The sequence below is a fragment of the Fundulus heteroclitus genome, chromosome 8 (assembly GCF_011125445.2).
Source record: "Fundulus heteroclitus isolate FHET01 chromosome 8, MU-UCD_Fhet_4.1, whole genome shotgun sequence".
NCBI classification, from domain to species: Eukaryota; Metazoa; Chordata; class Actinopteri; order Cyprinodontiformes; family Fundulidae; genus Fundulus; species Fundulus heteroclitus.
The window spans coordinates 26,562,192-26,576,749 of NC_046368.1; the positions used below are offsets into that span (position 1 = coordinate 26,562,192).

Below are 14,558 nucleotides of genomic sequence, written 5' to 3' on the forward strand. Positions count from 1 at the left end.
AAGTGACCTTTAAAACTGTTCAAAAACTGAAATAACATAGGTATCAGAAAAAGAAAAGACTAAAAGTGTTAAATGAAGGACTAATTAGTGAACTTGATCACTTTAACTATTCGTTGAGGCATGGTTGATGCGAGTGCTTCCAGTAAGCTGCTGCGAGCATTACTCCATGCAGTGATGCCATCTTCTGGTGTTCTGGTTGCAGTCAGGATCATTAAGGCCCTGGGCCTTGATTTGGTGTAAGGATTTTACTTTATCCCACCAGATCCTCCAGCTCAGAGCATGTGAAACTGTACTACATGCTGCACTTGCATTTTTTATCCCAGCCATCCTAGGATCTATTAAGAAATGTTAAGATGACTGTCTTACGGTTTCTAACGTCTGCAGCAAAGAAGCTTTGCAAGAGGCTTTGCTGCACCCATGTTCATAGACAGAAACATTTATTGCTTTGTCATCAGGGGGTTAATATATTAGGAAGCATGACGGAAAATGGCATGAAGCCTATCAGCTTTGGTGAGCTGATGAACATCCTTTTCAAATGAGCTTAAATGCAGTTTTGCAAATTCAAATTTGCATTTATTAATTATTTTTGTCTTTTATTCCTTTTTCTTCTTATTGCAATTAAAGCTATACTTACAACCTCGTTATAATCCACAGGTGTGAAATGTGAGCCCTCGGAATTCATTTCATGGTCCAAAGATTTTAACCAAGGGTGTATTTATCTAGATCTACGCATCGTGTTACAACAGTAAAACCTCCTAACTGGGTCTCGAGATTTAACTGCTTTAGATGGGCACATAGAGCAGCTGCAGCAAAACAAGAAACAGAAGTGTTTAGTGAAACGAGGGCCCTCTCAGCGCACTGTAAGCGGTACCTGTCACAGCCACTGTAGTCAGGGGCCGAGAGAGAAGGCCAGACTCAGACACCCCGGTTAGCTTGACCTCATAGCCAATGCCGGTGATGAGGCCCCAGATGTCCAGGTGACTCTGGTCTCCTGGCACGGTGAACTCCTGAGGCTCCAACAGCCAGCCTGAGTCTGTCACCACTATGCGAAAGTGGCTAAAACTGCCACCAGAGGGGGATAAATCCTCCAGCGGCTGCGGCTCCTGCCTCACTTCCCAGGACACTCTGAAACCGTAGGGGGTTACGTTGGATATGGTCAAGTTTTCCACTTTAGGTAAAGGAGCTGGGAAGGAAGGTAGGCAGGGGGGGAGGGTTTGATTGGAGGGGATATGACATTTCATTTAGGAAGTATGATGTATGCAGTGGTTGCAAAAGCAAATACATAGTATCTATACATATGTATCTAAGAAAGCCTGAGGATCAAATTCCTGTATTCATAGCTCATCTATACACTAAAAACAGCTGTGTTATTTAGTTTTAAAGGAGTGCTTAAGGCTTTTGTTAAAATTTACATCTTGACGTATACATATAAAACAGTGTCATCTGCAGCATCCATATAAAAGACAAAACTATGAGGCCAACGCAATCTAGAAGGGGATGACCATCAGAGGTGGGACCTACAGCTATATCACAATTCAATATGTATTTGCACACTCACTCAGCCTTCATGATGGCAGTAAATGACACCTGAAGTCAATATCTATTAGAAAAAACTGAGAAAATAATTCACTGGCGTTGATGGACGCCTGTTTGGCTCTTAGTGCATCTTAGGATTCAACCAAACTTCAGAAAAGATCCTTAAAGTAAGGGGTATCAGTAAACCACGCAGTACCTGTGAGAGCATGGACGAATACAGAGGGAGTGCGACGTCCATGAGAAATACCGTACACTTCAACGTTATAGCCCGTATCATCCATCAGGTTAGGCACTGTAATGTTACGGGCTTCACCAGGTAGCCTGAACTCCAGCGTATCGGACTGCTGCTCCGAGTCACTGACTTGGATAACGAAGCCGTCAAAGTGGCCTGACAATGTGTTCCAAAACAAGCTGATGTGATGGGGGCTAGCGGAAGAAGCAACTATCGTCCCCAACTGCGGGACCTCCTCTGAACAAGGGGAAAAATGGGACGTTTGAGTTACTTCGTCCTGAGCACACATGCTTTTCTGATACATGCAGTGTTACTGGGATACCTGTTGTAGCTACAGCCAGGAGAGGCTGTGTATTGTGTCTGCCACCTTCACTGGCATAAAGCTTTATGTCGTAGCTCGTGTTTGCTTTGAGCCCGGCCATTACCGTGGAGCGAACGTCTCCTGGTAGAGCGCGCCCCATCGCCTGCGAGGGCAAAGCCGACTCTCTGACTTCGACTATAAACTTATCAAATTCCTTCTCTCTTGTTCGCCATGACAGAGAGAATCTGTCTGAGGTAATGTTAGAAAACAACAAGCTTGGACAAATCGGGCTCCTCAGCTATAAGGGAGAGAAAAAAATATGGTATACATTCAATCAAAAGCTTGTACTTGCCTCGTCTTAAAATGCCATGCCTAAGAAAGTGACTCAACTACTGCTGAACTTAAGGAAATACTACGCAAACATCTTTTGTAAAATACCATCGCTGTTTACCATGATTGTCAATACACTCATTAAAAAAAACTAAGCACACGCCATGATTCAGTCTCTTGTAGAATCCAGTTCTCTAGCAAGAACTTGTTGTTTTTATGCGAAGGTCTCTGGCAATAGAAACTTTTTCCTCTCTCTTTGTTGAAACGTTGCTTCCGTTCACTGAAGATTGCTGGTATTCAAAATCTGCATAGTACTCTTTATATTCATTTGCTACATCTTTACACCTTTCTTTCTCAGGCATCCTTTTGAAGACTGGGTGGAGACTTTTGGATCATAGTCCTGTTGATGACCCAGTCTTAAGCTTACTCGAAGTACTTTGATATACAAGGGAATACATGGTTACACTAAATGGCAGCTTGGTGTTGTAAGTGTGGGTGCCCACAGTACCACTCTAACATCATGGCTGCTTCCAGGTTCTTTTAACTTCTCTAAGAAGCTTACAACCATAAACATCATCTAAGGATGACTCAATTTCAGAGTTTAGTTTTACCACTTATTCTAATACGGAGCAATCATAAGGTTTACAGTCCTTGACTTTTATAACAAAGCCATGCCAGGCATCACCATTCAGTCAAAGAGTGAAGAGTACACTTTACATGCTCTTTTTCTAAGCTGAGATACACTCCTCCAAGGGAGTGGTCTCCTCACATGATGTCTGTAGAAGGAATGTATCATTATGGAGACGTTTATCTGTTTTCCAGCTTGTGTTAATATGGGTGTCCTTGAGCTAACTAAGTGAATGTACGTTTCTAATTCATGGGGAGAGCTGCTCCATTAAGAACACCACACAGCCTATATCTGATTAGACTAGCTTTGCCATTTAGCAAAAGATTACACAAATTAAACAAACCGGAACAGTGTCCGACCCCTTTGGTTTCACAACAAGCCCAATTCATCGGCCTCCATTATCCTTTTTAACAGATAATAGAAGGTTAATATCTCTACTTAAGGTCAAACCTGACCAAAGATTGTTTAAGAAGACCTGTGTTGCTGAGATGTTGGCTGGCAAATGTTGGACATGCTACCTTATTCTTTTAAGAGAAAATCTCCTTGTAACGTACTTATCAAAGACATGGTTATTTAGTTTTGTTTTAAAGTGTTTTTGTACATTTCTCTAAGGACTGCAAGGTTGATCTTAGGGCAAATCACACGTTCCACTTTTGAATAATCCTTTTCAAATGTGGACTTTCTTTCTCATTGTCCAATCATGGACTAAAGATTGGCTAAAATTGCCTTATAACCCTTCCCACATTGCTTGGACTTAGACTTAGACAACTTTATTTGTCATTATGTATGCATAGAGTGCGTACAGAAGGAAATTTCGTTGCATACAGCTTGTAAATTGCAGTAAAACTAAATTACAGTACAGGGTGCAGCAGTGATTTAAAAGTAAACAATTTAAATGCAGGGCAGAGCAGCAACAATTGTTTCTTTAAAGGAGCAATATGCAAAATTTTATAATTTTTGATAGAAAGCACAAAAAATTATTTTTTGTGAAGAACTAAAGGTATCTTTTTAGATGGACTATGCTATGACGTCACACCCCAGTCTCTTGTTTACAAAGCCAGGGCGGCCGAGCACGTACATGCATGTGTACAGCTCCTGTCCAAGATCACATTTACCTGAAGACAAACAGGACCTGCCATTAGCACAAAAACAACGGTCTTTGGTAAAAAAGATGGCAGGAAAGAGACAAAATGAGAAATAACATTGGCCTTGCGTTTCAAAGGTGGAGAGCATTGCGAAAGCAGAAGCAGCTGCAGTTTGACTGGGAGCTAATTTTTCCTCTCAGGTGATACAGCACAAAGTTAAATGCTGTTTTTTTATTTATTTTTTATCTTCTTGGTGTTAGTCTTGTTAGACTTGTGTCACTATATTGATGAAATTCTATGTGATGCTACAATTGTGGCATGTGGGTTCATTGTCGGAGTTTGATCAGTAGCGGCCAGGCTGTGAGGCGAGTAGCCCAGCTTACCCAGTTAGCATTGTTAAATGCAGCCCAGTGGGCTTGTGAGCTGCCCACCGTGATCTTTGCGTACATTCAGGGCATTGTTTTTTTTTTACAAAAAATTAAAATTGAAGCGGATAACTAGTCTGGTGCTTAGATTCTGGAGGTAGAGAGAGGTGTGGCTTGCCACACAAATTGTGTTGTTTTGCATACAGCGCTTAAGAGCACACCTAGTGGCCACATTTTGATTATTGCTCCTTTAAGGTGATTGCTGATCTCTGTTGACTTTGGCGTGGTAACACACACTACTGTATGTTCAAGAATACCAAACTGCCAAAATGACTCACTCATATACTGGTGATCACACTTTAAGATGATTAGTTAATCAAACGTTTTAAAAAAGCAGTGTTTCCCACTTAAAGGAAGCAGCAAGGGTGTACTTAGTTTTTCGCATGGCTGTTTTGACAGTCATGGAAACGTTCTTTTTATTATTTCGATACTGAGGCAAAAAAAAAAAAGATAACTTTTTGTTATATTTTAAAGAACATAAAGTTAAAGTACCTGTTGATGCAACAATACTGACAGCTCCTGTGCGAGATCCCTTGTAGTTCCCATAGAGGTAGGCTATGTAATCAGTGCTGGGCCTGAGCCCTGTGACATCCTGGGACGATATGTTATTAGATATGTTATACTCCTTTTGCTCCGTGAGCCAGTCTGAGTCAATTATCTCCAGGACAAAACCATCAAACTGCCTTTCAGTGCTGTTCCAGTGGATCGTAAAGCTTTCGGATGTTAAGTTTGAGACATACAGTTTGCCAACCACTGGCTGAATAACTGAAGAAAGAAACCACAGTTAGAAATTTGTCAGTCATTCTGTAAATATATATATTAGAATTGCATCTGCCGAGGTGTTATTAGCAAATGCTTCTATTGACTCGTTGTTAAAAGCAAACAAAGGTGTACAGAAGGCTCACCATCAGCAAAAAGTAATACCTGATAGCGGGAGCAGCTAAATAAATGTTTAAACACATGCATATGTCTGCACAGATGCTAACTGAAGATTCAGCACCACCAGTTAAGCTGCGTATTAAATTGAACATAAAATACACCTATTTGCTCTTTTGAAAAGGATTAATACTTAGCATCAATTCATGTCTGGATAAGTACTTTAAAAAGCCATTGCTTACATCGAAAATGACAGCCCTGAAAGTTGAACTGAATCATATTGTTTTTCTTTCTTGTAAACGTAGTTAAGAAGGAAGAGTTAATGCCTCTAAAGTACTACTTGATCATGCGGTACATCGTTTATGTTGTGCAACATGCAGAATAAATGTTCCAGCTATTGTCAATATCTATATTTCACATGCAGTGATGCAGGTAGACGATTTAGTGCCAACGTGCACCTGGTATAAAAAAAAATGTGGCAGCACATGGTCAAAACTTCTTAAGCATTTTTACATTGATAATAGAAAGAAGTTTAATCATTTGCCACCAAGTGGTTCAAAATGAAAAAAGGACATTTACTTGGATCTTCTGGCACAGCAGACAACTATCTCGCTTTCACTCCCACAAACTCACAGAGTTCCAGTTGAGAAGGATACTCACTCATGCCGTGAGCCCCCGAACACACGGGCAAATGATCGCTCAAGGTTAATTAATGGCAAACCGAATGAAGGTTGACGGATGGAATGAAATGGTCACGGCGTCGAGGCAAATCGAGCGGGGGAGGGTGAGTTACTGGTTTTTGCTTTTGCAATCACTGCAGCGCATCAGCGACAGGCCTGACCACGATGCAAGGATGGTAAGGGGAGAACGGGCTTCATGCACTTTGGTAACTGGAGCGGGAGCAGAGGACAAACGTTCGCTTTGTTTCACGATGCGGTTTGAATACCCAGCGGCCTTCCTTTTTTTTCTCAACGAGACAGAAACTGTGGCTTCGGGGTGAAACAGGAAATGCTGGTTAGGATGCAGCAGTCCAATGCCCTGAGGCCTTGGCCTTGGAGAGTTATATCGAAACACATACCAGGCTGTTACGATGGACTCGGTTCATGCAGCCAAGATTTTGCTTTTCATTGTCTGTTGGACATTTAGGTTAAACATTCGGGTGCTAAAAAAAAAACGTTGGCTGAAGTAGAAAGAATATAATGGAAAACTTTGACTGCAACACAGTAAGCTGCAGGTACCTGTTGTGGCTTCACTGTACTGGGGTTCTAGGAAGGAACCCTGATGCATCCCATACAAGCCAACCATGTAGTTGGTATTGGGATTCAGTCCAGAGATGACCAGGCTCGAGGCGTCTCCAGACAGAGTGAGGTTCTGTCTCTCTGCAAAATCCTCCATGTTTGTTACCTCAATGACAAAGCTGTCAAAGTCCCCCCCTGAGGGGCTCCAGGATGCTGTGAAACTGTCCCATGTAATGTCAGAAAGGACGAGGGTCCCTAGCGTTGGCTCCAGCCCCGCTGGTAGACAGACAAATCAAATTGGGATCAGTTGGGGTTGTAAAGAAGATCATTCTTTGTTTTCATTATAAATCCTGTTGTAAAATGCAGATAGACAGCTACAGTCATGTGAAAAAATTAGGACCACCCATTAATTATGAAGATTTCAAGAGAGATGCTTCCGTGTGAATGTCTGATCTTGTGTTCACCTATTATAGAAAAGAATGTGATTTGATTACAGGTAAACAATGAAAATGTGGCTCGGTTTACTTAATAAATAAAAGATATCAACAAGGATGAGTATTCTAACTAAAGTTAGGACAATCTTAAAGCTAGTGCTACACTCTTTAGCATGAAATAACTTTACTGAGTCACTTCTTGTAGCCATCTACCAGTCTCTGATGTTTTTATGAGGAAGGTTTGCTGCTCTTTTCACTTTTAGCTGTGAGATGTTTGAGAGGTTTATTGCAATTACAGCATGCTTTAAATCACCCAGCAGCATCTCTATGAGATAGAAACCTGCGCTTTGACCAAGGTTTTCTAGTACCTATTTTACTGCCGATCCTTGGTGAGTTTGGGTCATTATCAGGTTGCAGGATCCAATTCTGTTTTTTTTTTCTTTTTACAGATGGTATCACCTTTTCCTCAAACATTCTCTAACAAATGGATGATTTAATGTCGTCTGTGAAGGTGTGCTGGCCAGGTCCTTCTGCAGCAAAGCATGTCTGAACCACGACCCTTCACAGTTGGTATGATGTTGTTTATATCAAACACGTCTTCTGTTCTGGAGTCCAGATAACGCATTTTTTGACTCATCCATCAAAGTGAACATTATTCTAACAGTCCTGGTGTTTGGCTACGTTCTTTCAGGCAAACTTCGGTTTGGCCTTCATGTTTTTCTCACAGAGCAAAGGTTTCCTCTCTCTTTCTGATTGCACAGGCATGCAGGTGTCACCTTTTGGTCTGATCTCAAGGAGAAATTGCTGCGACGGTTAAACCTGGGCTTGGTTGTTGTTTTAAATGTCTCCTTTTGTAGGTGACTTTCTGGACAGAAGAATGAATGATTTCTGATTCTTTTCAGACCACTTTATAACCTTCACATAGACTGTTACAATCTTCTTTTCATGGTATGCACTCGCTCTTCAACAGGCAGGAGCACACCAAACTAAATGACTGAGGTTTAAAAAAGGACAAGTCCTGAAAATGCTGAGTAACAATTCTCTAATGAAAAGCAGCTGATTCTCCTGTGTGCAATTTTACATTGGCATAAATGTGGGGATCTAATTTATTCCCTTTAAAGTGATGAATTATGTTTTACAGAATGTTTTAAAAGGTACTTTTTCTTAAATTTCTATTATTTATATATATTCCATAATTTTTGCCAGTATGGTTAAAATTGATCTTAGATATCCATATGTCCAAATCTACAGGCTTTTGTAGGGTGTCCTGATGTTTTCACATGACTGTAGATACACAAACTGGAAATATAAATCTTTAAGGTGTTGTTTTTCTTTAGTATGTTGTCTGAATAAAAACAAAAACCTACAATATTAATTATTGAAAAATATTGTTTTAAAGTCCAGTTTGGGGACCACAGCTCAAAAATTTCAAAAAAAGAAAATCGTATTTTTATCTTTTCTTATCAAGTTAAAATGAAAGTAACTTGCCATCTACGTTTCAATAGCAACATTTTCACATTTTCCACCAAAACTACTTCCATATGGATTCACAAAAGCTGTGTTCAGCTGATTAAATGCTGCTTTAAAGGATTTTTATATCATAAAAAGCTGTTATTTCAAAAAGCTTTCAAAAAAAGACTGGTGACAATAGACATTTGTTTTGAGTAAAATCGTGACAAAATATATAAACTGTGTAGTTAAAGTGTCTCCCATGATCATCTAGAGAAAATCAAAACACAATAGCAGCAGGAGGATATATACTAGAAGCAGAGATGTTTCTACGTAATAAGAAGAAAATACTTTATTTTTTATGCTTTGTTTTGCCCTCGTTTATTTGAATCCTCGTTTGTCCTTCCAATTATATGTTAACAGTGCCGCAGTCAGTATTTACCGGCCTTCTGCATAACTAAATGCACAACCTTCTAATTAAGATCTTTGTAACGAAGACTAGAGGCTTTTTACTTATGGCTCGCCCTTAAAGGCCTTATTTGTGTCAGGATACCTGGACACTAAAACATTGTGCACCTTCATGGGCTCCTGATGTTATACTTTGTGTCATTTGACAGAGGACTGATTTGTGTTGTATAACTCATACTTTATAAACTCTGGTCAGGAGAAGAGACTCATCCAAAGGATGTTCTGTATTGAGCAGAAACACTGAACTGCAGCACAAAGCCCAGATTCAACAGGCTGTATTATCGGCTGGCTGGTTGCGCTAGATGGATTCATCGCAAATATACGAAACCAGTTTTTACCAAAAAGTTAAAGTTATTTATGTTACTACTTATATAACTTGCAACTTGCAATCACTGCACAAAAAATATAAATACTGTATTACTGAGTCTTGTTTCACATAGTGTTGTGGATTTAGTTTAAAGGTGCATAGCCACGTTATTTGACATATATATATATATATATATATATATATATATATATATATATATATATATATATATATATATATATATATATATATATACTGAAGACTGGAATGTCGCTGGGAATACAGTGTGACCGACTGACTTGAGTAAACGTTCTGATTTGAGGCCGTTAAAGTTTGTAGATTGGTGTATTTAATTAATAACGGTTGGTCTTCAATCATGCCGAGATGTCGCTTTACTGCTAGGCATTGCAGAGGGTGAGGCTCTGTCAGGCATTATTTACAAGTGATTTATTATGTAAGCAACCTGGCATTATGATAGTTCTGTGATACTGCTGGTCGCCTCTTCTGTTTAAATCTGGTCATGGTCCCCGGCACTGGATTCTTATCAGGCCTCAAAAAGGACTAACCACCAGGTCTTTTTTTTATAAGTATGTCACATGGCTATGTACCTTTAACCCTTTCCTTGGAATTTAAATTAAAGGTTTTTTTAATCAAACATATTTCAAGGCGATTTAGCATTCATTTTACCATAAAGTCATGGATAAAATCTAAAGTGTTCTAATTTTTAGATCCCAATAGCGGTCAGTATCTATTCAATGGTAAGGAAATGAACCATCTATGGAAAGAAAGCAACACTTCATCCACCTCCTTACTTAACATAAAATGAATATTAGGATGAGGATGACGGGTTGGGATGATGCCGACGGCAAGAGATAGCATTTGGTCAGTGTACCTGTTGTGGTCACAACTCTGAGAGGAAACGATCGCTTCCCCTCCATCAGCCCTTGCAGCGTTATTTCATAGAGCGTAGAGGGCAACAAACCCTCTATTTTGGCCTTCCTAAAACCTCCAGGCAACGTGGTTACGTGAGGCTGCGCTGCCTCAGCCGAAAGAGCAACAATCTCCACCGAAAAGCTGTCGAACGCTTCATCGGGCGCCGACCACATCAGGCGCACGCTCGTGGCAGTGGCATTGGCCGAGAGGTTGCTTAGAAGCTCCACGCCTGAGCTTTCAGGCCCGACCCCAGAGATCATCGCTTCATTGTCAGAATTTGCGTCACTCTCAACACTGTAGACACGTTCAAGGTTCTCCTCGTCCTCAGCAGACTGTGGGGTTGTCGGCGCTTCTTTGATGCTCAGTGCAAGTACATCTGGAGGAGCTAAAGTGAATAAAAGCTAGTTAAATTGTGAATTTCCTACCAGGCGGGCTGCTAACTGAAAAAGACCTTGGAGAGAAAAGAAAAACGAGTTCAATTAAACAAACAATTGTGCACAGACATTTCTCTAAGCCGAATGATCATGCCCATTAATGACACTTGAGTTTGTGCCATTAACCTCTTGAAGGTACTGAGTAGTCCACCGCAGTGGAAGTACACAGCTCTCTTCAGCTAGCGAAGGCATGCAGAGCCATTCAGACTCCTGACTACTCTAAGCAAAGCCTGCAGAGTCAGTTTGATGGCTTGCTTACATGCGAATGACGTCTGCTGTCTTTTCCTCTGACTGCAAGAGAAATATGACATTGTGTGAAAGGAAGCAGAGAGATGAATCTAGTAGTTTGGAAGTATAGTGAACTGGAAAAGTATTCACACCCCTTGAACTCTTTCAAATTTCGTCACCATACAGCCACAAATTTTGTTTTCTGGAGTGGTTTTCGATTCATTTAAGAAATTGACACACAGCACCGTGAAAACTATAAAGTTTAGCAAAAAGGACTTTTTTTGTACACTTTGCATACCAGAATTGTTAAAAATATGGCATGCACCTGTGATCATCCGTCACGGGTCAACAGAGTCTCCTTCCATTGCATCACAGCTAACAGTCTTTTGAGGTATGTCTATCAGCACTGCGCATCCAAAGACAAATTGTTCCTTCTGTGCAAAATTGCTCAAGCTCAGTCAGATTGCATGGAAGTATGTGAACAACAATTTTCAAGCCATGCCACTGACTCTCAGTTTTATCAGGCATCGATGGAACGTTGTGGCGCATGAATATGTTTTGAGTTAACCAGAATATGTTCTTCCACATGCTTGCTATATCTCCTGCATTGCTTTAAGGGTATCTGCAACTTTGACTTCTTCTCGCTTCTCAGCATAGGACAGATTTGTGGAGAGTAAAACAAATGGAAATCTGAAAGAAATTCAAGAGGTACGGATACTTAAGCAAAGCACGATAGAGGTGTAATGTCTTCTGGAAGGATAATAGTTGCATTTACAAGAGCAAAAACCTCAAAAGGCAACATCCTTCCTACAAGTACGGAAGTCCTGGAAGGTACAAAAAAAAAAAAACAGGATGGGTTCTTTGGCCTTTTGGAAAAACACGTCAAAGCAGATGCAGTAAAAAGATGAAATATGTTGTTCTTATAAATGCATGCAAAAGATATTGTGACAGCTGTTCTATGAAACAGAGGATTTTTTGTCAGAATGAGAAACTGTGAAAGTTTGTTCACTTGAACAGAACCTTGTACCTGTTACTGCAACAGCTTCATCTGGTGAAGATACCTGGCTACCCTTTGTTCCAAACAACTCAGTTTCATATTCTGCGGATGGCGTCAGGCCACTGATTCTAGCCCCATTTGAATCTCCTGAGAGTTGGACCTCTCTCCCATCCCAGAATCTCTGAGTGTCCTCATATCGCACAGCAACCTCGTCAGAAGCACTGTGAGTTTTCAGCTTCCCAGAGGGGTCAAATCCATCAGACGCAATGCCCGAGACAGTCGGCTTTCCATGCTCGTCCTCGGGCTCTGTCTCAAAAATCTGCGATTCAGGCAGCTCTAAAATTACAGAGCTACTGACATTGTCCTCCGAGCCTGTTGGAGTCCTTTGTTCACGGTCGTCCGAGGCCGCTAAATAAAAAGTGAAAGTGGCTACAAAGGAAAAAAAAAGGCACAAATCCAGACAGAATGACATCTTATCTTTGGTCTATCTACTCAATGATGTTTGCATGTACGTATGTATGTATGGATGGAGTATCACGTATTATTACATTTCTTATGGTTTTAGATTTAAACTAGTTTTGCACTGCTCCACAATGCGATGCTTTGCACAAGTGTTCACACCCCTCAGTCTTTTTCACACATTGTTGTGTTACAACCACAAACATCAATGCGTTTTACTGGGATTTTGTGTAACAGAACAACACAAGGCTAGGGTATAGTTTAGATGTGGAAGAGGAGTGTTTAGTCTATCATCCAAAAATGGAAATCGTATGACACTAATGCAGGTGTTCATGGGAGAGGGGAGCATTAATCAGACAAACAGTAGGAGGAGCTGCAGGTGTCATTTTCCATCCATTTGACCATCATGCTCTGCATTGTTTTGGTCTATGACATAAAATCCCCTTAATAACACTGAGATACAAAAGAGTGCAAAATACTTTTGCAAGGCACCTTGGCGCTTCATTTACAACAATTTCACCAGTTCATTAACAAATTGTTTCTGCTCTCCTGTTTGTACATTTCTTAAAATATTAAATATTTCAAAACCGTTTTTTTTTTTTTTTTTTTTTACAATGCATGTTTGACTACACTTTTCCCCTCTCTTCAATAGGTTGTGTGTTTCAAGAAACTGCACCTATAGACCGGCCTTGTGCTATTTTTAACCGTGCAACCGACTAAATCTAACCTAAGTGATCCCATTCTGCCTGTAAATCATGACGGCGTGTGTTTTTGGAAAAAACGCTGAACTGTCGCCCACCCACCTGTAGATGCTGAGAGGGAGATGGGTCTGCTCCTTCTCTGCCCCCTCTCCGCGGCCAAAGTCATGGCGTAGCTCATACCAGGAGTCAGGTCGGACAGGACGTATGTGGATGCAGGAGCCGGGATCTTCACCTCTTCAGCCCGGCCATCGCTGGACATGTACGCCAGTCTGTAGCCGCTGACCTTAGCCTGAGGTTTCTGCCAGCTGACGGTGAGAGACGTCTCGGTGGACCCGACCTCTCTGAAATCTCTCGGGGGGTCGAGGTCTGATAGGAGGCACACGAAGCCGCTCAGATAAAAACAAAACACGTCGTGTCTGACACATTTCCTGGCGTTCTCGACACACACACATGAATAATTGGCCCTTACAAAAGTTTTATCTCGGCTTGTATCAACAGAACATTCTGTGTAATGATGAGGGAGGAGTGTTTGGACAGCTGTGAGGCTGCTTCTCTCACCAGTCGCTGCGTTTGTGGTAGCAGGGAGGCTCTCCCTCTCGTTCTTCACGGCTGTCACTCCCAGCCCGTACTCTGTCCCCGGCTTCAGCCCTGCAGTACACCACAGATGGAGGGTAAATGGCCGTACGGTGAGAGAACTGGAACTCTGGGTGTCACACAATACGCCCCTTCTTTCCATACTGACCAGTGATGGTAGCCTGCGTGGTGCGTCCAGAGCCTCGCGGGAAGACTCTCTCGCCGTGACTGGAACCAGAGATGGGGCTGTATTTCACCCGATAGCTGCCGACATCAGCTTGACTGTTGGTCCACTCCAGAGTGATGCTGTCATCGGTTTGGGACACAGCCTGTGCGTCTGTGGGGGCATCCAGTGCTGGGAGGGGGAATTATAAAACAATGAACAGAGTGAAAATGAATATAAATGTATCATAGTCCATAAAGGACATCTTACTGTCCAAGTTTTGAAAGCATTATCTTGTTTTTTTTAAGCAGTTGCTGATGAACCACACTAAAGGGAAAGTTTAGTGTCCCACCCATGTGTCTAACACTTCAACAAGGCATCCTCTGTGTCTGCTGGCCCTCGCTCACTGCTTTGACTGACCGCTGGATGCTACAGTCACTGCCTGTAACACTTTTACTCCTCACTTTCCCCCTCTGTGGCCAGTTCTATAGGAATGACGGCCACTTGCAAGTCAAATAATTACAGCTCCTCACTGTGTGTTTGTGCTGAATTTCATTCCAACAGGAATCTTCCTTTGGGTTGCCTAAAACTTCTCTCAGTGAGTGGTTACTAATATAAAAAATAGAATGAAAAATACATTTAATAAATACAATTTGCTTCATTACTTCTGCAATGTGTTGCGTTTGTCACTGATTATTTGCCATCGATACGTCACACGATTGTTTGACCAAAGATGTGGAAAGTATAACTATAATGTTGGT

The 14,558-nt window shown here is 41.3% G+C and overlaps 1 protein-coding gene across 1 annotated transcript in view; it reads right to left on the reverse strand.

Moving 5' to 3' along the window:
* Window positions 1–525: 525 nt before the first annotated feature.
* The window catches only part of LOC118556458 (tenascin-like), a 49,736-nt gene continuing 35,703 nt past the window's right edge, over window positions 526–14,558 (reverse strand). The window contains 11 exon segments of the mRNA XM_036140476.1: window positions 526–1,183; window positions 1,733–2,005; window positions 2,091–2,334; window positions 2,336–2,367; window positions 5,030–5,302; window positions 6,652–6,927; window positions 10,202–10,627; window positions 11,932–12,330; window positions 13,164–13,427; window positions 13,620–13,709; window positions 13,804–13,989. Of these exon segments, the coding sequence (XP_035996369.1) occupies window positions 831–1,183; window positions 1,733–2,005; window positions 2,091–2,334; window positions 2,336–2,367; window positions 5,030–5,302; window positions 6,652–6,927; window positions 10,202–10,627; window positions 11,932–12,330; window positions 13,164–13,427; window positions 13,620–13,709; window positions 13,804–13,989 (2,816 nt within the window). The 3' untranslated portion in view covers window positions 526–830.